This window comes from Mustela erminea, chromosome 8, assembly GCF_009829155.1.
Source record: "Mustela erminea isolate mMusErm1 chromosome 8, mMusErm1.Pri, whole genome shotgun sequence".
Lineage (NCBI taxonomy): Eukaryota > Metazoa > Chordata > Mammalia > Carnivora > Mustelidae > Mustela > Mustela erminea.
In genome coordinates, this window is record NC_045621.1 from 109,809,181 (window position 1) to 109,832,633 (window position 23,453).

Consider the following 23,453-nt stretch of genomic DNA (forward strand, 5'->3'; position numbering starts at 1 on the left):
GGGCATTAGGGAAAGGGGCTTAAGTCCTCAGACCCAGGACAGCCACCCCTGGCTCAGATCTAGAGAGTGCAGGGGAGAAACCAGGTCTTGGTCCCTGAGTCACCAGCAAGCCTGAGAGCGAGTGGGGTCCAGCTCCCATGAGGGGCTGGGAGCCTCGCCGGCTAGCAGAAGCACAGCCTTTTTGCAGTCCCCAAGCGAGTGGCGTGCAGTGCTATCAGAGTTCGAGTCACTCCCCGCGCCCTCCCCTGAGAGAGGTGTGTGCAGGCGCCAGCCCGGTGCTGGTGCTCTCAGACCCAGAAAGACCAGGCACTCCCAGCCTGGGCCAGCAGGAAAATCTCAGTGTGCAATCGCTGCTTGGAACCTTTCTGGCAGTCTGGAGCTGCCCAGACAGCCGCCACTGCTGTGGTTTTGAGTACAAGCAGAAGATCCTGCGTCCCCAGGGACCTCGATTCAGAACCTGTTCTGCCAGTGGCCAAGGGGGCATTTATTTGGGCTCTGCAGCCAAACTGAGGCTTCTTTCTGAGAGGGAGGTCAGGGTGCAGTTGGCTTTCCTCTAAACCTACAAAAACCATCAAAAGCGGTCAAGGCAAGAGAGAAAAACAAAAGTGAACAAACATAAAAACCTCCAGAGAACAAAAGCCTGAAAAAAAACAGTTTCCTCAGAGCCCACCCCCTTGAGGGGGGCGGGAGGACTTAACTCAGAGAACATTATTGACTGAAAACCCACATGGCAGGCCCCTCCCCCAGAAAACCAACCAGGAAAGAAAAAAAAAAAAAAAAGACGACAAGAGAACAACCACCACTATTTCATAGGACAACTTTTATTTTTAATTCGTTCCCACTATTCTGGCTCATTTTTTTGATATAGATAATTTTTTAACCTATTTACCATCACAGTGAGATGTCCAGTACATCAAATTCCATAATAACCTTCTAACCTAAACTTTTTGTTACATACACCTGTGTTTTTCTTTTGCGTTTCTATTTCTTAAATTACTTTTTTTTTAATTTTAGTTTAGTTTAGTCTAGTTTATTCCTTTTTTATTTTTATTTTCTAATATTCATATAGAGTTAAACTTCAAGGTAATCCCCTTTCCCCAATCAATGCTACCCCCATAGGTAAACCAATTTTTAATCCCCCTTTATCTTAGGAAAGTTGAGTCCTTTACCAAAGATATCAAGATACATCCAGGAAGAATCAAGACAACTTTCCTCGCCCACACTGAGAATTTATAACCACTCTCCCATCTTTTTCTTCCACCAGTGTTTCTGTGTTTTTGTGTTTGTCCTGATAGTATATAAATCTTATACTTGCGGTTCTTTTTGATGAGGTTCTTCCTTTATTTGCATATATATATACATATATATGAAATATAAATAATATATATAAATATATATATTTATATAAATATAAATTTTATATATATATAATTTTTTCTCTTGTCATATACTTTTACCAGTCTTTTTGTTTGTCTGTTTTTGTTTGTATACTTCATAAATCTTACCTTGGGGCCCATTTGGGCTGAACCTTCTCTTTTATCTTCCCTTTCTTTCCTGTCTCTCTCTCTCTCTCTCTCTCTCTCTCTCTCTCTCTTTTTCTTTTTCTTTTCTTTTTTCTCACGTTTGGTTGGGAATCCTGATTGCTCAGAAGCGTTCCAGGCTGCACCTTGACTGCACCAAAGTCGATACATCTAGCTACATCCGTCCAGCCATCTCTCACCAAAATGACTAGGAGGAGGAATGTCCAACAGAAGAAAAATACAGAGGATGGGCCTTCTGCAACAGAGTTAATGGCTATCAACAATATGTCGGAAAGAGAATTCAGGCCAACAATTATCCAGGCAATAGCTAGGTTGGAGAAAGCCATGAATGACCAAACAGAATTGATTAGGGCTGAACTGAAAGCAACCAGAGATGATGTTTACAATGTTAGGGCAGAGCTGAAAGCTACCAGAGATGAGCTTCACAATGCTCTCAATGAGTTCCAATCTAATCTAAATTCTCTCAAAACTAGGGTAACTGAGACAGAAGATAGAATTAGTGATCTGGAGGACAAACAGATAGAGAGAAAGGATCAGGAGGAAGCCTGGAACAAACAGCTTAGAAGCCACAAAAACAGAATCAGGGAAATAAATGATGCCATGAAATGTACCAACATCAGAATTATTGGAATCCCTGAAGGGGAGGAGAAAGAAAGAAGTCTAGAAGAGATAGTGGAACAAGTTCTTCATGAAAATTTTCCCAATCTCGTGAATGGAACCAGCGTTCATGTACAAGAGGCCGAATGGTCTCCCCAAGATTATAGATTCCAGAAAAACATCAAGGCACCTGATAGTCAAATAGAGGAATCATAATTGTAGATATAATCTCTTGAAAGCCGCTAGGACAAAGAGGCTCCTTACTTACAGAGCAAAGTCCATCAGAATAACATCAGACCAGTCCACAGAGACCTGGCAAGCCAGAAAGGGCTGGCAAGATATATTCAGGGCACTAAATGAAAAGAACATGCAGCCAAGAATACTTTATCCAACAAGACTGACATTCAAAATGGATGGAGAGATAAAGAGTTTCCAAGACCGGCAAGGCTTAAAAGACTACGCAACCACCAAGCCAACACTGCAGGAAATATTAAGGGGGGTTCTATAAAAGAGGAAAAATCTTAAGAATAGCATTGAACAGAAATATATAGACAATCTACAAAATCCTAAGAATAGCATTGAACAGAAATATATAGACAATCTACAGAAAGAAAGACTTCAAAGGTAACATGATGTCAATAAAAACTTATCTATCAATAATCACTCTCAATGTGAATGGCCTAAATGCACCCATAAAATGACACAGGGTTGCAGATTGGATAAAACGACAGGACCCATCCATATGTTGTCTACAAGAGACCCATTTTGAACCTAAAGATACACCCAGACTGAAAGAGAAGGGATGGAGAAGCATCTTTCATGCCAACGGTCCTCAAAAGAAGGCCAGGGTAGCAATTCTCCTATCAGACAAATTAGATTTTAAACTAAAGACTGTAGTCAGAGATACAGAAGGACATTACATCATTCTTTTTTTTTTAAAGATTTTATTTATTTATTTGACAGAGAGAGATCACAAGTAGGCAGAGAAGCAGGCAGAGAGAGGAGGAAGCAGGCTCCCTGCTGAGCAGAGAGCCTGATGTGGGACTCGATCCCAGGACCCTGAGATCATGACCTGAGCCGAAGGGAGCAGCTTAACCCACTGAGCCACCCAGGCGCCCCGGACATTACATCATTCTTAAAGGGACTATCCACCAAGATGATCTAACAATTGTAAATATCTATGCCCCCAATATGGGAGCAGCCAATTACATAAGAAAACTGTTAATCAAGATAGTCATATTGATATGAATACACTAATAGTAGGAGATCTTAACATGCCTGTCTCAGAAATAGACAGATCATCGAAGCAGAAAATCAATAAAGAAACAAGAGCATTGAATGACACATTGGACCAGATGGACCCCATAGATATATACAGAACATTCCACCCTAAAACAACAGAACACTCATTCTCCTCAAGTGCACATGGAACCTTCTCCAGAAGAGACCACATACTGGGTCACAAATCAGGACTTAACCGATACCAAAAGACAGAGATTATTCCCTGCATATTCTCAGATCACAATGCTTTGAAACTGGAGCTCAATCACAAGGAAAATTTCGGAAGGAACTAAAACACCTGGAAGCTAAAGACCACCTTGCTTAAGAATGCTTGGATCAACCAGGAGATCAAAGAAGAACTGAAACAATTCATGGAAACCAATGAGAATGAAGACACTTTGGCCCAAAACCTATGGGATACAGCAAAGGCGCTCCTAAGGGGGAAATACATAGACATCCAAGCCTCCCTCAAAAAAATTGAAAAATCCAGAATACACCAGCTGTCTCTACACCTTAAAGAACTGGAGAATCAACAACAAATCAAACCAACTCCACACATAAGAAGGGAAATAATCAAGATTAGAACTGAGATCAATGAGGTAGAAACCAGAGATACAGTAGAACGTATCAATGAAACTAGAAGCTGGTGTTTTAAAAGAATCAATAAGATCGATAAACCATTGGCCACACTAATCCAAAAGAAAAGAGCGAAAGCCCAAATTCATAAAACTACGAATGAAAAGGGAGAAATCACAACTAACACCAAGGAAGTAGAAACAATCATCAGAAGTTATTATCAACAATTATATCCAATAAGCTAAGCAACCTAGATGAAATGGATGCATTCCTGGAAAACTATAAACTCCCAAAATTGAACCAGGAAGAAACTGACAATGTGAATAGACCGATATCTAGTAACAAGATTGAAGCAGTGATCAAAAACCTCCCAAAAAACAAGAGCCCTGGACCTGATGGATTCCCTGGGGAATTCTACCAAACTTTCAAAGAAGAAATAACACCTATTCTCCTGAAGCTGTTTCCAAAAAATTGAAGCAGAAGGAAAATTTCCAGACTCTTTCTATGAAGCCAGCATTACCTTGCTCCCCAAAGCAGGCAAAGACCCTACCAAAAAGGAGAATTTCAGACCAATATCACTGATAAATATGGATGCTAAGATTCTCAACAAGATCCTAGCAAACAGGATCCAACAGCACATTAAAAAGATTATCCACCATGACCAGGTGGGATTCATTCCTGGGCTACAAGGATGGTTCAACATTCGCAAATCAATCAGTGTGATAGAACAAATTAATAAGAGAAGAGAGAAGAAGCACATGATCCTCTCAATTGATGCAGAAAAAGCATTCGACAGAATCCAGCATCCATTCCTGATTAAAACTCTTCAAAGTATAGGGATAGAGGGAACTTTCCTGAACTTCATAAAATCTATCTATGAAAGACCAACAGCAAATATCATCCTCAATGGAAAAAAGCTCACAGGCTTCCCGCTGACATCAGGAACATGACAAGGATGCCCACTCTCACCAATCTTGTTCAACATAGTATTAGAAGTCCTAGCAACAGCAATCAGACAACAAAGAGAAATAAAAGGTATCCAAATTGGCAATGAAGAAGTCAAACTCTCTCTCTTTGCAGATGACATGATTCTTTATATGGAAAACCCAAAAGACTCCACCCCCAAACTACTAGAACTCATACAACAATTCAGTAACGTGGCAGGATACAAAGTCAATGTACAGAAATCAGTGGCTTTCTTATACACTAACAATGAAAATACAGAAAGGGAAATTAAAGAGTCGATTCCATTTACTATAGCACCAAGAATCATAAGATACCTGGGAATAAACCTAACCAAAGAAGTAAAGGATCTGTACTCAAGGAACTACAGAACATTCATGAAAGAAATTGAAGAAGACACAGAAAGATGGAAGACCATTTCATGCTCTTGGATCAGAAGAATAAACATTGTTAAAATGTCTATACTGCCTAGAGCAATCTATACTTTTAATGCCATTCCGACCGAAATTCCACCAGTATTTCTCAAAGAGCTGGAGCAAATAATCCAAAAATTTGTATGGAATCAGAAGAGACCCCGAATCGCTAAGGAAATGTTGAAAAACAAAAATAAAACTGGGGGCATCACGTTACCTGATTTCAAGCTTTACTACAAAGCTGTGATCACCAGAACAGCATGGTACTGGCATAAAAACAGACACATAGACCAGTAGAACAGAGTAGAGAGCCCAGATATGGACTCTCAACTCTATGGTCAAATAATCTTCAACAAAACGGGAAAAAATATACAGTGGAAAAAAGACAGTCTTTTCAGTAAATGGCGCTGCAAAAACTGGACAGCTATATGTAGAAGAATAAAACTCGACCATTCTCTTACACCGTACACAAAGATAAACTTGAAATGGATAAAAGACCTCAATGTGAGACAGGAATCCATCAGAATTCTAGAGGAGAATATAGGCAGTAACCTCTTCGATATCAGCCACAGCAACTTCTTTCAAGATATGTCTCCAAAAGCAAAGGAAACAAAAGCAAAAATGAACCTTTGGGACTTCATCAAAATCAAAAACTTCTACACAGAAAAGGAAATAGTCTACAAAACAAAGAGGCAACCCACAGAATGGGAGAAGATATTTGCAAATGACAGTACAGACAAAAGGTTAATATCCAGGATCTATAAAGAACTCAAACTCAACACACACAAAACAGATTATCATATCAAAAAATGGGTAGAAGATATGAACAGACACTTCTCCAATGAAGACATACAAATGGCTATCAGACACATAAAAAAATGTTCATCATCACTAGCCATCAGGTAGATTCAAATTAAAACCACATTGAGATACCAGCTTACACCAGTTAGAATGGCCAAAATTAGCAAGACAGGAAACAACATGTGTTGGAGGGGATGTGGAGAAAGGGGAACCCTCTTCCACTGTTGGTGGGACTGCAAGTTGGTGCAGCCACTTTGGAGAACAGTGGAGATTCCTCAAGAAATTAAAAATAGAGCTTCCCTATGACCCTGCAATTGCACTACTGGGTATTTACCCCAAAGATACAAATGTAGTGAAAAGAAGGGCCATCTGTACCCCAGTATTTATAGCAGCAATGGCCACAGTCACCAATCTGTGGAAAGAACCAAGAAAGAAAGAAAGAAAGAAAGAAAGAAAGAAAGAAAGAAAGAAAGAAGAAAGGAAGGAAGGAAGGAAGGAAGGAAGGAAGGAAGGAAGGAAGAAAGAAAGAAAGAAAGAACCCTTCAATGGACAAATGGATAAGGAAGATGTGGTCCATATACTATGGAGTATTTGTCTCCATCAGAAAGGATGAATACCCAACTTTTGTAGCAACATGGACGGAACTGTAAGAGATTATGCTGAGTGAAATAAGTCAAGCAGAGAGAGTCAATTATCATATGGTTTCACTTATTTGTGGAGCATAACAAATATCATGGAGGACAAGGGGAGATGGAGAGGAGAAGGGAGTTGAGGGAAATTGGAAGGGGAGGTGAATCATGAGAGACTATGGACTCTGAAAATCAATCTGAGGGTTTTGAAGGGGCGGGAGGTGGGAGGTTGGGGGAACCAGGTGGTGGGTATTGGAGAGGGCACAGATTGCATAGAGCACTGGGTGTGGTGCAAAAACAATGACTCCTGTTACGCTGAAAATAATTTTTTTAAAAATTTCACATTTTATAGTATTTTTGTCTAGTAAGCATTTTTCCCCTTCAAAATAGTTGCCTTTGAAGCTAGGCACTTATTCTAGTTTTCACATAAGCTGCTGTTAGACTTACAGGGTGTCCTTTTATGCCTTCTGCATTGACAGGCCTCCTTTCTAAGAGGCTTTGCCTTGAAAGAGGAGCAGGTTTTCTGAACCATTAACAAACAGTATAACTGATTATATAATTTTTTTATTTTTTTAAAGAAAAGGAGAACTGATTAAATCTACAGGTAATTTGCAAAGTTGAGATGAGATGGAAAATCATTTCAAAGAAGGGCTATATCACTGGCATATAATTGTAACTGCTATATAGGGAATTTCCCCTAAATACAAATACCTTCATATTATTTTTCTGCTTATCATTTCAAATATGTACAGACAAAAAGAAAATCCAGTTTAATCCCACTGCCAGTAGGAAAAAAAGAAGTCTGCTTTCAGTCTAAGCATTGCTTCTTTGAAAATAAAGTGCCCCTTTTCTCAGCTGCCTTTAAGATTCCCTGTCTTGGGAAATACAAATCAAAACCACAATGAAATACCACCCCACACCAGGCAGAATGGCTAAAATTAACAAGTCAGGAAATGACAGATGCTGGCGAGGATGCGGAGAAAGGGGAACCCTCCTACACGGTTGGTAGTAATGCAAGCTGGTCCAACCACTCTGGAAAACAGCATGGAGGTTCCTCAAAAAGTTGAAAACAGAGCTACCTTATGACCCAGCAATTGCACTACTGAGTATTTACCATAAAGATACAAACGTAGTGATCTAAAGGGGCATGTGCACCCGAATGTTTATAGCAGCAATGTCCACAATAGCCAAACTATAGAAAGAACCTAGATGTCCATCAACAGATGAATGGATAAAGAAGAGGTGGTATATATATATACACAATGGAATACTATGCAGCCATCAAAAGAAATGATATCTTGCCATTTGCGATGATGTGGATGGAACTAGAGGGTATTATGCTTAGTGAAATAAGTCAAGCAGAGAAAACAACTATCATATGATCTCTCTGATTATGAGGAAATGGAGATGCAACGTGGGGGGTTTGGGGGATAGGAAAAGAATGGATGAAATAAGATGGGATCGGGAGGGAGACAAACCATAAGAGACTCTTAATGTCACAAAACAAACTGAGGGTGTCTGGAGGAGGGGAGGTTGAGAGAGGGTGGTGGAGTTATGGACATTGGGGAGGGTATGTGCTATGGTGAGTACTGTGAAGTGTGTAAACCTGGTGATTCACAGCTAAATATTTTAGCTTTAGTGTCCTAATAATACATTACATGCTTATAAAAATACATTATATGCTTATAAAAAATCAAAAAATAAAAAAAATTATCTGTCTTGTTTCTCACCAGTTTTCCTGTGACGTGTTTAAGCATAGGTTTATTTGTAGCACTTATTTTGCTTAAAGTCTGAAGCACTTGAAACTATAACTTGATGTCTTTTGTGATTTGGGTATAATTATTGTCCATGATTTTTTTTCAAGTATAGATTCTACCCCATTTCATTCTCTTTTCTACTCCCTACCCCCAGTACTCCAGTAACTCATTGTCATATATTTTCACCATGCTCCATCTGTCTCATATTCTTTTTCTGTATTTTGCATGTTTTTTTTTTTCTCTCCATGCTTCAGTCTATTTTCTAGTGACCAGATTTCCAGCTTACTAATTTTGTTGCAAGTCTGTCCAATCTGTTGTGAAACTCCTTTACTGAGTTCTTAATTAATATAGGTTATTATTGTATTTTTATTTCTAGAGCATTCATATAAACTTTCTATAGTTTCCTTGTAAAATTTTTCATGTCAGTTTCCTGATAAAATTTTGTCAGCTTACTCCTTGAACATATTATTATAGAGTTCATGTCTAATAAATGTAATATCTGACTTTTCTGTAGGTCTGTTTATATTGGTTGATTTCCTATTTTTAAAAGTGTTTAACTCTATGATAACTAACATACAGTAAAGTAAAGTGCACTAATCTTAAATGTACATTCTACTGGTGCTAACATATGTATATCTTCAGCAACCCCCATCAGATGAGTTTCAATAGTTATTAACAATATATAAAGAGTTCTAACAAATCAGTAAGATTAAAGAGAATCACCACAAGGAAAAACTGGACAAAATTTGTAAACAGGCAATTCACAAAGAGAACACAAATAAGCCATACAGGAATAAGTCTAATAATGTGCAGATTCACTTTTAATCAAAAAATTAAAATTAAAAAGCAATAAGAGGTATTTTTCATACATTATATTAAAAGTTACAAATTAATACACCATTGATCCATGGTGGTAAAGCTGGGACTTTCATAAGTTAGGGAAGAAGAAATGAAAATATTTAGCTGTCAGGTATCTCTATGTTTCAAATTTATTTATCCTTTGATTCAGCAATTCAGTTGTTAAGGCTCTGTCATCCAGAAATATCCATAGAAGCATAAAGATATATTAGCTAATAATAATATTAATAATAATATCAATACATTTTTTGAGAGCTCACAATTTACTAAATATAGTTCTTAGTGTTTTATGTGTATTAACTCATATATTTGTCAAGATGACATAGAGGCAATAGATATTTCCTAGTCTAAATGGTAGTTGCAATAGGACACTAAAGCTGAAAAGGGAATATAGTGCTTGTTTTTGCCTCAAACACTAAGTAGAAGAGGCAAGCATTTTAAAAGGAATGGCTGAATGGAAGATATCAGGCACCCATCAGAGTGTTGCCCAGGTGTGTATAGGGCAATGACATGGAACCACGTGGTTATAAAGGCATAGGGGAGGACAAAGCCATAGGGGTAGACTAGCCAGACCCCTAAAATTTGGTAACTGTGGGAGAAGGTTTTACTACCTTCATACCACGTAATTTCAATCACCTGCCATCTCTGTGTGCTCCACTGTGCCAACTGCTTCAGGACTTATGAAAGAATGACAAGACATAGTCTGTTTCTGAAAGTCTGGACACGACGTGGGAACACTGTGCACTCTGCTCCAGCCTGCCAGAGGAGGAGTCTTACCCAGGTATCTGGTAGCATCTACAGCACTCTGTAAGAGTTTTCTGTCAAGTGTCCCTCTCCAATGCTTGTCTCTGCTTTTCTTAATGGCAGCTCTATGTCTGACTCCTCCCTGTATCCTGTATACCTAACATAGTGTCTGGCACACAGTGGAAAATTAGCTCAATAAGTGAAAGACTGGATCCATGGAGGGTGGATGAATAGTTGGGTGCATGGGCGGGTGGGAGGATAAGTGATTCCTCACACCAAGTATCAACCTTTCCTCATGACAAAGAGATAAGAGGGTCACACTAGATCTAATGTCTAATGTCTACTGCTCTGAAAATGGTCCTGTTCTGAAAATGGTCCTATATTCTGATCTTTTTTCCATGCTTCAAGATACTCTGTGGAATTTATTTCCACCCTGTAAGTTTCATTAGCACAGAGAAAACTATAAGTAAATTAGTGCCGCTTCCTTTAGATTTTTTTTCCCTCTTTTCAAAGCAGGAAGATCCCTGTATTTATTGTTCATGTTTCTGAGAAAACAAGCACTAACAGCTTCAGGGATGAATATTAGAGTATCTGTCCACTGTCATATTAATTCCTGTCTGCCAAGATAATCTATTTCATGTTTATTATTTTTTATTGTTGCCATATACAATGAAATTGTGATATGATTCAGACTGTCACCATTGTCAGCAATTCTTTTTTTTTTTTTAAGATTTTTATTTATTTATTTGACAGACAGAGATCACAAGCAGGCAGAGAGGCAGGCAGAGAGAGGCGGAGAAGCAGGCTCCCCGCTGAGCAGAGAGCCCGATGCGGGACTCGATCCCAGGACCCCGGGACCATAACCTGAGCCGAAGGCAAAGGCTCCAACCCACTGAGCCACCCAGGCATCCCATTGTCAGCAATTCTCAACACAATCACTCACAGATGAATCAAGACGTTAGAATGGCATAGTAAAAGCCAGTGGGGATTCCAAAGCATGACTCAAACTGAAGCAGCAGCAGCTACCAGGCACATGCTCTTCCCATGGTAGAGGTCCAGAGGACAAGAAGTCAGGCCAAACCATGCAAACACATTCCAAGCCTCCACTGGGATATGGCTTAGGTCATGTCCACTCACATTCCATTGGTCAAAATAAATCTTGTGACCAAACCCAATATCCATAGGGTGGGGCACTATACAGGGGAAGTATATTTTTCTGGGGAAGGGAAAAGTAAATATTTACTGAATAATAATACAAACTATCACAGGGAGTCATTCCAAAGCTAACTCTTGGTATACCTGGGTGGCTCAGCCGGTTGAGCATCAGACTCTTGGTTTCAGCTCAGGTCAAGATCTCTCAGGGTTGTGGGATCAAGCCCTACATTGTGCTTCATTCTCAGCCCGGAGTGTGCTTGTCCCACCCCTTCTGTTCCACCCCTGTTCATCCTTTCTCTCTCAAATAAATAAATTGAATCTTAAAAAAAAAAAAAAATGGTTAAGTCTCGAGGTCCCTGCTGCTTCCTCATAATTTCCTGGAACTATCTGCTTTTTATGCTTTGGTGGCTTTTATCACTCAATGAGTAAAGATAATGAGAAAAAGAGTAACTATTTATGGAGTATCCATGACATTTCAGTCACTGTATATGTATCATTTGTAATTCTCACCACACATCTACAAAGAAAGAGTTGTTATACATATGTTATACATATCACATACAAGAAAGCTACAGATCAAAAAGATCTCGTGCATTGTTATTAAGTATCTCGTGCAGTGTTACTAAGAGCATGCCAAAGATAGATATCAAGACCATTCTAGAAGCCCACACACTGCCCATGGGCTCTTTCCAATTTCTTGAGGCGTTCAACTTCACTGATCGTTTTATCTGATGTATTTATTTGTTAAGAACACAATGAAATACTCCTACATATCAAACTAAGTAAATTTAAGGCTCAAAATACCAAGTGTTTGACAGCTCCTTACACTGTTGGTGGCAATGGAAAAAAAAAAGAGTACAAAATATGCTAAGTCTATTGTCATTGAGCTATACAGTTGAAGGAACTTTTAATGAGATAAATAGATACACAGTCTCCTTTGTCCCTGTGGCCTTGGCATGACTGTTTCCATTTGTAAGTGAGCATAAGTTATATATCTATGTCTCTCTGTGTATTACACATGATATTTTGACTTTTTTCTTTAGTGCTGTGAAGTCTCTGTCTTTATCTTCTTGATAAATGTGTGAGCCTCCAAGAAGAACCCATCAGAGCACGTCAGATGTAAGTGTCATTAACCCCACTGTGACGTGAGAAAATTTGGAGGCAAAGTCACTTAGTAAAGTTGCAAGTGCTGAGTCAGAAATGAAAAGCCATATCTGCCACATTTCAAATCCTGTTTTTTGGTGTTTTTTTTTTTTTTAAAGATTTTATTTATTTATTTGACAGAGAGAGACACAGCAAGAGAGGGGAAGCAAGCAGGGGCATTAGGAGAGAGAGAAGCAGGCTTCCTGTTGAGCAGGGAACCTGATGTGGGGCTTGATCCCAGGACCCTGGGATCATGACCTGAACCAAAGGCAGATGCTTAACGACTGAGCCACCCAGGTGTCCCCAAATCCTGTTCTTTCTTTGCTCATGAAATTGTTCTGGGGATTAAATGAGATGAAATATGTAGCATTCATAGCAGAAGTTTGGCAAATATAATTATCATTCTGGTTCTCCCTTCTTCATCACAGCAACATACCCCAAATCTCTCCCTTCTCTTAGTCAAAGAGAATAAAAGCCACAACAAAGGGTCTAAGGAAGAAACTGTCTCTTCTCTTAGAGGGCCCCAGGCCTCAGCTGGGAGGAGCTGGAGATGCAAATTATTTTAGTCCAGGTTCACACCAACAACTTACACATGAAGGGAAAGGGCTGTGACCCCAAGAGGGCTCTCTGAATATTAGTAATTCACTCTCTACTTGCTGGGAGATACTAATTTCCTGATGTTCTGATGGGAATTGTTGGAAATTCATTCAGGAACTCCATGTCTCCTTTCCTTGTGTCTCAGGGCCTCCAGCAAGAGCCGCATCAAGCTGAGCAGTAACACCAGACACTGGGGTTTTCTAGGGACACTGGGTTACAAAGGATGGGTGCCAAAGAGACTGAACTAGTAGCATCTCCCTTACAGCAGAGATTGAGGGCCAGACAGTCCTCATTCAATTTCTAGCTGTCCCTGTGTACCTGTGTGAACTTGAATAGTTACCACACCTCTCTGGTCCTCAGTTTCCATTTCTGTAAAATGAAGAAGAAGGAAAAGGGGGGAAAAGACTAAAACAGGGCACCTGGGTGGCTCAGTGTGTTAAGCCTCTGCCTTCGGCTCAGGTCATGATCTCAGGGTCCTGGGATTGAGTCCTGCATCGGGTTCTCTGCTAAGTGGGGAGCCTGTTTCCTCCTCTCTCTCTGCCTGCCTCTCTGTCTACTTGTGATCTCTCTGTGTCAAATAAATAAATAAATTCTTTAAAAAAATGACTAAAACAAGGTACCATCCACCCTGTAAGGGTGCTGTGACATAGCAATACCCTCATATAGGAGGACCCAACATAACACCAGTTCTGGCCCATTCTAGGTGCTCAGAGGATTTTTACTGTCTGTACATTCCTATGTCTGCTGGGATGTGTTTCTCTGGGAAGTCATTAAATCTACAAAAGCATCAGAACCACCCAGGCTAACTTATATGCTCTGTCTTTTTCACTGACTTTTCTCTGCCCAAGATTCAAGCCAACCCCATCCTGACATCTCTGGGTTTTCTATTCATTCTCTCTCTCTCTCTCCTTTTCCTTCCTCCAGTGCCCCAACCCTTACTTTTAAGCTTTCTCACTTTTCTTAACCATAGTCCATACAGCTGGACTTTCAGACCTGTCACCAACACATGAGATTTTGCTTATGGTCACTTCAAACGATCCCAGACCACTTGGTGTTCTTGCTGGGTTTCTCTGCAGTCCCTCTTCTCTTAAAGATACTGTTAGAAAGAATCCAGAGGCAGGTTATTCTGAATCCTTAAGATCTACCCCAAGATGAGGTACCACTTTAAGTTAGGGGCCTAGGCTGCAGTTCTGGGTCTGAGTCCACAACCTCACTGACCCTGGGTGCTGTTTTCTACCTGGCATGTCGAGAGCCAGCCTTTAGCAAAGTCTAGACAGAAGAGGTCCTAGCACCTCAGTCCTAGGAGGAAGCATTGAGTCTCCTCTCTCTCAGCTTTCAAACCTCCTCATTTATGGATTCTTCTCAAGATCTTTGTGTCCCTGGGAAAGGGGAGAGGCTCCTGGCCACGGCTGCACAGTTTGTTTTCACTGATCTCTCAGGACCCCCCCTCCCCATTCCTACCCCATGCTCCTCATTACTCGCAGCTTGCAGGAGCCTTAACCAACCAAACCCCTGCTTCCTCTATCCTCTCCTCTTAAAATATGCAGAGCCACAGTTTGGTTTTCTTAAATGCTTCCAACTTGCCAATCAGTTAAGTTAAGCCATGTTTCTGAGCTAATGAGAAAGAACCAGAAAAAGGCCCAAGGAGAAAATATTTGCAATACACATGAAAAAGTGTTGTTGTCTTCTGTGTATAAAGAGCTCAAATAAATCAATAAGAAAAACATTAACCACCCTTCTGAATGAGAAACAGCATGAACAAAATATTCACCCAAAGAACATGCAATTTCTAAATAAGCGTATGACAGTACATTGAATCCCACTAGTAATCAAGAAAAAGCAAAGTCAAATAATTACATATTTCCTATCTACAGAATTATCAATATTTAAAATCTAATGCTTGATTCTGGCAAGAGGCTCTGAGATGAACACTTGGTTGGGGAGAATATAAATTGTTACAGCCACAACTCATGAATGTATCAGAAGCCTGAAACATAGTCTCATAACCTTTGATCCAGTTGTTCCATTACTGGAATATAAACTAAGGTAAAAATATGAAAGGCATATATTTATGTTCATATGGTTTATCATAGCAAAGAAAAGGAAGCAACTTAGTAATTAAAACAAATTAAAGAGCTTTTGTACTTTTATATGGGAAAATGATCATGGTATAATGTTTGGTAGTGAAAACTCAGTGCTTAAAATCACATATTCAGTAACATCTCAGAGGTATAAAGCAAATGTCCACAAGTGTGTAAGAGACTAGAAAAAAATGTACCTGAATGTGCTAGATATTATGAGCAGTTGATAGAGTTTGGGACTCTTTTTGTTTTGTTTTCACATTTCCGTCACTTTAAAAAAAAAAAAAACTATCACTTTGATACAGGGCAAAACTTTTAATTAGAGATTTTATAAGATCCAAGGAAAATCTGCCTGCCTCTATGTGTAAGAGCTCACAGACAGGGATTGCAGTAGGGCCCCTTCAAGAAGGAACAAGGACTGAGTATGTGTTTGTTTAGGTGTGGATAAAGTGGGCAGGGATGCCCCTCTCATGAGCAACCCTTGCTGGATGTAGTTCTGGGAAGGAAATAGAAATTCCCATCTGGGACTCCATCACACCCTGTCACTCTGTGGGGAGCTCAGTAGCTTACACCAGCCACATCCTGCACATATTACTGAGGCTGCTGGAACTGAGTCCCAGCCCTGGCTGCACTTCCTCAGACAAATTCTTGTCACTGCTCCCAACCTCCATTTTCTCAGTTTTAAAATGGGCCTTTGGCAATATACTCTTTGATGGTATTTATGGGAATTAAATGAGCTAACAGTTTTATTGTTATAAGATATAGCTGAGTTCTTGCTACTCCATTAATAAGTATCCAACACAGGAAGAAACACTGCATTTCTATGACTTAACATCAGCCTTTTACCATATAATCTAATTTTTCATATACTTATTTTGCCTTCTTAAAATGTGTCTCATTTCCTTAAAATTGAACACTTCAATGGTTAAATCTTCTAAAATATCAAATGTTTCCCTACAAGCTAAACAACCACTCACCATTAAACCCTATTTATCTTCTTTTCAGAATGTCTTTGGATCCTTACTATAAGCGTGCCCATCAAGGGAAGAGGACCAATCTCTCCAATAACTTAAACTTAATATCTTTGAGCTATTTGCTGAGTAAGACGTTGTATTATCACATTATTTTTTTTAAAGGTTTTATTTATTTATGACAGAGAGAGATAGCGAGAGAGGGAACACAAGCAAGGGGGCACCAGGAGAGGGAGAAGCAGGCTCCTCACTGAGCAGGGAACCCGATATGGGGCTCGATTCCAGGACCCTCAGATCATGACCTGAGCTGAAGGCAGACGCTTAACCGACTGAGCCACCCAGGTACTCCTCACATTATTATCTAATGTATTAGTCACAACAACCTAACTTTGCAGATTGTTCCAGTTTCACAGATGAAAAAACTGAGGCTCAGAGAAGTTAAATAAAATGCCAACAGTCAGCCCCATGGAAGGCAGTGAAGACTCAAACCGAGATGGAGTCCTAACGCCTGGTTCCTTGCCAGCCCATGATCCAGCACATCCTCCATTTATGGCTGAATCCAAGAAACTTTAATTGTATAATAAGTGCTACTTTGTTTTTGTATCTGACCTTATCGTTTATGGAATTTTCTACCTTTCTTTAGTTAGTTGTTTGGCTTCCTCCTTGTAAGGAATTCTTGTTATATTCTGGTGTTTTTAACCCAACCTACCGTGAGAAATGACATAAGTAGACATCTTATGATTATATCTAAAAGCCAGCTGCCTGTCAGTGAGCCTTGAGAAGTCTTCCCATAACTGAGGTGCAATAACCCGGAGACATGTCCTTTGGTTACCTATTGGCTCTTTTGGCTTCCTTCCAGCTCCCCAGTTGCATTTCAGATAATTGAAATTGTTTAATTTATGAATTCTGAAACAGAAGATACTATTAGCCAACATGGATCTATAAGTACTACAAAACAAAATGCTGAACTGTTGCTAGTTTCTAGTAAATGCCTCCTCTGTCCCACTGTTATCTTATAGACATTGCTTCTGCAAAACTCTGGAATTCAAGTGTTCTTGTTCCCATTTTCTAAGCGAAGAAATGGAGACTCAAAAGTTTCCACACCTGGTCAAGAGCATTCTGTAAATAGTTCCCTTGACATCAACATGTATATGTCCATCCTGGAAATTTCACTAAATATTGACAAGTAGTGTCAATTTCTTCATTAACTAACTAAAGAGAATTATGAACACTTGCCCACTGTGTCAAAGAGGCAGTCCTGATAATAATGCCTGGAGTTGGCCCAGCCCACACAGAATTGGGAAAGTTGTCTGTGCTGCACACCTCCAGGGGACAACCTTACATTGCCTTCAACCTGGATGGTATACCCAAGGGCACACACATTGTACAGACATCTGGAATGCAGCCCTGGAACTCCAGCAGAGCAATCTTAATGGGAGAAGCCAGGAGGGTGTCAGCAGTTCACTGGAGGAATGTCAAGTCAACAATGAAAAGCCCCGCAGGAGGGACCAGCCATCAGACATGAGAAGTGCAGGGTGTCTCTTGGGTCTGAGATTTCAAACAGGGGTGCCATGGTCTCAAATTCCCTGCCCTTCTCTCTAGCATGGAGAGGGAAGAGATAAAATGCTACATATAACATAGCATTCTTTCTGGGTGATGTAGGTAGACTCCATTTAACTGACTAGAGTGTCAAAATTGGCTTCAAGTTTTTATTTCCCTAAGTGAAGACTTTACAAACTCTACTATGTCTGGAAGCCTCAGACAGAAGTGATCCAAATAAATCACATGGTCTTTGTCCAAGCAATCCCTTTTTCTAGGAATCTTTTCCAAACACTAGCCCAGGGACTGGGACAGCGCCCTTCAGGGGCCAGCCATGCAGGGATTTCCCAGGCCACTTAAGGACCCTCAGCGATGAGAGACCACCCTGCTCTGGAGTGGCCGAGCAGCCAGCCAAGATTCAAATAAGTCTGCCCCTATTTGGTCACCGGCCCTGACAGTGCTGGGACAGGCCCTCTTGTCACATCTGGGAGTTCTTCAGTCCACACACAGGGGAATTCACCACAACCTCTGAGTCTGGTAACTACAGATGGAAACAGAAACGTAGTCAGAAAAATGTGATTCTTGCGCAGGAAAGTTGGAACAGAGAAGAGTTCAGACGTGGGCGGGAGTGTGTGTTTAAAAAAAAAAAAAAAGAAAGAAAGAAAGAAACTAAGAAAGAAAAGGGTGGAAACCCCATCAGCCAAGTCTGCAGAAAAAAAATAAATGAAGTCTGCCTATCTCGGGCCGGAGCCCCTCCCCTCGGCCCGCGCCAGAGGAGCGTGACACAGGTGCCGCTTCCTCCCCGCCGCTGAGGGTCAGGAGCCGGCAGGCGCGACCCTCGCCACCGCTCCGCTGTCACTTCGGCCCCTGGTCCCGCCGGCGCCCCGCACCCGTCGGCGATGAACAGCGTCAATGGCACGTCGCGGCCCAGCCTTGGTGAGTACCCGCCGCCCGTGAGGGTCCGCTGCTTCGCGGGGTCCCCGGGACCTCACTCCTGGCCGGGCCCACGGGGGCCAGGAGCTCGGGCTCAGAGACGGGACCGCAGCCTGACCCCGGGAATCGCCTGGTAGCGCCCCGAGCCCCCGAGCCCGGCCCTGCTCTGCGCCACCCGGGGCCTGGAGAGGCCGCCCGGCCACCCCTCCCGGCGCTCCGCCGGCTCTCTATGTCTTTGTGCGGTGGCCGCCGAGTCTGTGCCGCAGGAACTGGCCCCTAGACTAGTAAGTCAAGGACGTTCTGGGAGGGAGAGGACGTCGTATGCTCTTCGCTCCGCGGCCCAGGAAGCGGGGGCGGATTCGGAGTAAACTTCAGTAAACTCCGCTGATGCCCTGACTCACTCTCTGGGCGCGGCGAGGGACGCACACATGGCGGAGGCATCGGCTCGCCTTGGGGGGTTGTAATTCCTCTTTCTTTTTAAGACAGCACATGGTTTCCTGCTGACGGGAAATCCTATACCCTGAACTTCTTTGTGAGGATGTTGGGAAACTTTGTCAGGCCTCCCCACGCCCTCCTCGGCCAGTGGGCTTCTGCAATTAAAAAAAAACTAAAATTTCCTTTTTAAAACAGTGAATGTTTATCCCTTCTATCCCCACCCTGGCTAGATCTGGTCCTTAGAAACTGTCAGAGGGGAGACATTCTGAGTCTATAGTGTAATCACGTTAGGTAATTAATATAATAATAATATGGGTACTAGAGACACTCGTTTACAAGTCTTTTAAATCTAGGTGGTTGTGTGGCCTCACCAGGGGACCTTGAGCATAGTGGACTGTGGCTTGGTGCATGTGTTTGCTTGCCCACGCTTGTGCCAGTGAGGGTACTCAGCGAGTCTGGGTGCTGCGGGAGCACGAGAGTCCTGGAGTGAGGGCCCCGCTGCCTACTGTGGGATCAGATGTGCCACCCATTAGCCAGGTGCCTGCGGCAAGCTAGCCTCTCTTAGCTCCAGCTTCATCATCTGCAAAATGGGAATAATAGGGTATTCTTCCTTGGGTTGTAAGAATTAAGAGCTTGTAAATAGTTCAGCATAGAGATTGACACATACTAAGAGCTCGCTAAATGTCAGGCATTTTTGTTTTCATTTTACACTAGACTGGGTCCGGAAGCTCATGTGCATTAGTGCTTGCATGTGTGTTTCTGTGAGTGTGTGGGAGTCAGACACTAGTGTACTTAGTATGTGTGTGTCTGGGCCAGGTTGAAAGGCAAAGCCACTGTAATCATTCCAGTAGAGGCGCTGAGGAAGTGCAGGCCTGCGGCCATTACCCTGGCTGGAGAGGACAGGCTTGTTCACCAGAAACCCTACCCCTGCCCCCTCTCTCTGGCAGTTCTCTAGGATTCAAGTTTCTGACCTTGATCAATGGCTGCAGACACTTTCCTTCCAGAGCTCACAGGGATGCAGCCCTTACTTGCATACCATTCTAGATTACCCTTAGGATTTGATTTACAGCAGGCTCTTTGCTATAAGAGAACCCTGGAGCCCTCTTTCTTGCTGCTAATTCAGGCAGGATGTGTCTATATCCGGTCTCAGTTTCTATCACTGCTTCTCAGAAGCAGAGGTTGGAATGGAGAAGACCCTCTGCTCCTGCCCAATCAGTCCTGCCTACCCCTCTGGTCTCAGCCAACTCCTGTTAAGTCTGAATGCCCCAGGTACTGCAAATGAGTCATGTGCAGAAATCCACTGCCTTGCCCTTGGATGGAAGGGGTCAACACTCAGTGAGGAGATAGTCAGGTTTGTCAACTTTATATAGATTTCACTGTGTCTGGCAGAAGCTGAAAGGATTACATTAAGTGCCAAATGAAATTCCATCTCATCCATTGCTCAACCCCTCCAGATATCCACAGCAGTAGGAGTCATATGGCATTGGCACCATCAGCAGCTGGACCTTTACAAGGGTGCCCATGGTTGGGCAGTAATTTCTGGGGACTTGCAGTGCACCTTGGGAAACAGCGGGGTATAGGTTAAGAGGCATTCTGTGTTTGCAGTGGAAGCACATCAGCCCATCTACAATGAGAAGGAAGAGATAGCAGAGGGAGGTGGCAAGCCATATCAGTTTTCCTCTTTTGGACGGCAGATATAGGTACATATTTCAAATGGCCTTTTGCAGCCACATCCAAAACACCTTCCAGAGACTGTGTGAGTACAATGGACCCAACAAGTACAAACTAAAAACAAATCTGAACAATGAATCGAGAGTTAATAATAGGAAAGAAAATGATACCATCCCACTTTGAGAGCAATTTATGGATTTATGAGAAGCCTTCTAGAACTATTGTATGTATGTACAATTACTTTTTGTTTTACAAAATGAAACTTCTTTTATATATTCTACTTCATCTTCCTTTTTTCATAAGAATATATGCTGAAGATCAGAATTTTTCATCATATATAGACTAACACATTCTTCTCAGAGCTGTATGCATATGAATTGCATGAATAAATAAATGAATTAATTATTTTATTTAAGCGGTTCCTTCACCAATGGACATTTAGATTGTGGACAGTCATTATTTGTTGTTGTTGTTGTTTTTAAACCAGACACAGTGCTGTCATTACAACCCTTTAAGTAGGGTTTATGTATTTACATATATATGTGTAAATATATGTGTTTGTATAAATATACACACACAGATTTAATTTCTGGGACAAAGAGTGTGAACATTTAAAATGTTGGTAGATACTAAAAAACTGCCCTCTAAAAGGTCACATGAATCTCTAACACCCACCGGTAGCCAATGGAAGTCATTCTTTCTTTACACCCTCATCACATTGTGCAGTTTACATCTTAGCAAATCTGGTAAGTAAAACATGTTGTCACTTCTGAATGTGCCTCTGTAATTATAAGTGAGGTTGTGCATGGTTTTTGCTTGTTTGTTTGTTTTTTAAAGATATTATTTATCTGTTTAAGAGAGAAAGGGCACAAGCAGGAGGAGGAGTAGAGGGAGAGGGACAAACAAGCTCCACACTGGGGACTGGGGCTCCATCTTAGGATCCTGAGCTCATGACCTGAGCTGAAATTAAGAGTCAGACACTTAACTGACTGAGCCACCCAAGTGCTTCCCCACCTTTATAAAAGATTTTATTTATTTATCTGAGAGAGAGAGGAGGTTGGGCATGTTTTCATACCTCCACAACATATTGTATTTCTTCTTCTGAGAAGTACCTGTTCTTGGCCTTTCCTCCAAGGCCTCCCCACCGCCAGGAAAGAAGTTTATGAGGTGTCCTCTCTCTTATAGTGACCTGGAGGCAGAGCAGGGCTTGAGCCCCACAGTCAGAGCTGTGGAGTCAGACCTGAGTTTGGACTCACCTCCAACACTTGCAGGCTTTGAGTGTCTATGTCAGAGCCTCAGTTTTCTCATCTGAAAGTGGGAATAGTAACAGCTACTTCCCAGGAGTCATGTGACGAACAAGAGAATAAGAGCTTGGCATCCTGCCCAGAATAGTGGTATCTGTGGCTGTTGTTGTTAACAGAATTTATCAAAGCAAACCTGGCCTGCGGGTGTTCCTAATCTCTAGAGTCTCCCTTACAGACAGCTGCTGCTGTTTTTGCTTTTGATAATATAACAAGAATATCAATACTTAGATGCCAAACACTTTAGTAAGGCCTTGCGTGGGTCACCTCTCCTCAGCCTGGTCCCATGGGCATTTTCTTAACTATTTTGCATAGGAAACACTGGAGGCTCAGAGGATGGCTTACCCCAGGATTCCCAGGCACGGAGGGCACAGGGCTGTGGACATAGGCTGTCAGACCCCAGAGCCAGCAGAGGCCAGCCGAGGGGTACTTAGGTTGCATATGGACAGGACATTTTGCCACCCGGCACCATGGGGGCTGTGCCTGCAAAACTGTACTGTAGCTTTGCACACAGAGGACCTGTGTGTGGCACAGATCCTCAGAACCTACCAACCACCCGACGGCTCTTCAGCCAGGCCTGTGTTCTGACCTCAGTGTACCACTGCCCACGGTTTTGTAGTTGGGCCTGACCCATACCAGGTCAGCGGCTGCCCTTCATCATGCCTTCCACAGCCTGCTAGGGCGGTCCTCTAGAACCTTCTCTTATGCCTTTCCTGATGCCCAGGATGGCTCTGCTTCTCCAGCTTCACCTCCAGTGCTCTCTGGGTGGTCCTGCCCACACATATGCAAGCACATGTACACACGCATGTTCACACCCACGCACACTGCCTGCCTCACTCCTGCTCATCCCCTAAGACTTGGGTTATTCCCCCAAAGCTCCCTGGGCCTCCCTGCACACCTGAAAACCACTCACCATGGCCCTAAGGACACTGCAGCACCAACAAATTCCTGGAGTTGTCACTTTCCTGGAAATTCTGACCTCCCAAGGGACTCCATCACCCCACATGCCCCCTCCTTGGGGTCTGGCACAGAGAGGTGAACGCTCCTAGGCCTGTGTCCATTCCATACACTGGAAACCCCTTTTAAAAATCATACACTCAGTAGCTGTGTCCAGAACTTGGCACATACATGGAGGTCAGTGAATAATAAGCTAAAAGGGACAGAGAGTCAAAATGAAAGAAACTCTGAAATCAGGGCTGCTGGCCCTAGCACTCACTACCTTGCTCTCTCCCACTCCCCTACTGATTCTTATTTCATATTCTCCCCCAGAGATCACCATGTAATCTTGTGAACTTATGAGGGAGTGCTGGCTCCTGCCCTTCATTATTAGGTATTTTCGTTTTTGTACATTCTTCCAGTATAAATAGTGAGCAAAATCATAGCATGTCACGTGCTGATGAGAGAAGGTTTCCTCTTGTGCCAGCAGGAGCCAAGTCCAAGACATGGGGTTCTCTCACAGGCTGGTGG

The 23,453-nt window shown here is 42.1% G+C and overlaps 1 protein-coding gene across 1 annotated transcript in view; it reads left to right on the forward strand.

The window, feature by feature from the left end:
* The first annotated feature begins 17,972 nt into the window (after window positions 1-17,972).
* GYPC (glycophorin C (Gerbich blood group)) overlaps window positions 17,973-23,453 on the forward strand; it is a 43,789-nt gene continuing 38,308 nt past the window's right edge. The window contains exon 1 of the mRNA XM_032353929.1: window positions 17,973-18,582. Coding sequence (XP_032209820.1) covers window positions 18,546-18,582 — 37 coding nt within the window. The 5' untranslated portion in view covers window positions 17,973-18,545. The remainder of the gene's footprint in view (window positions 18,583-23,453) is intronic.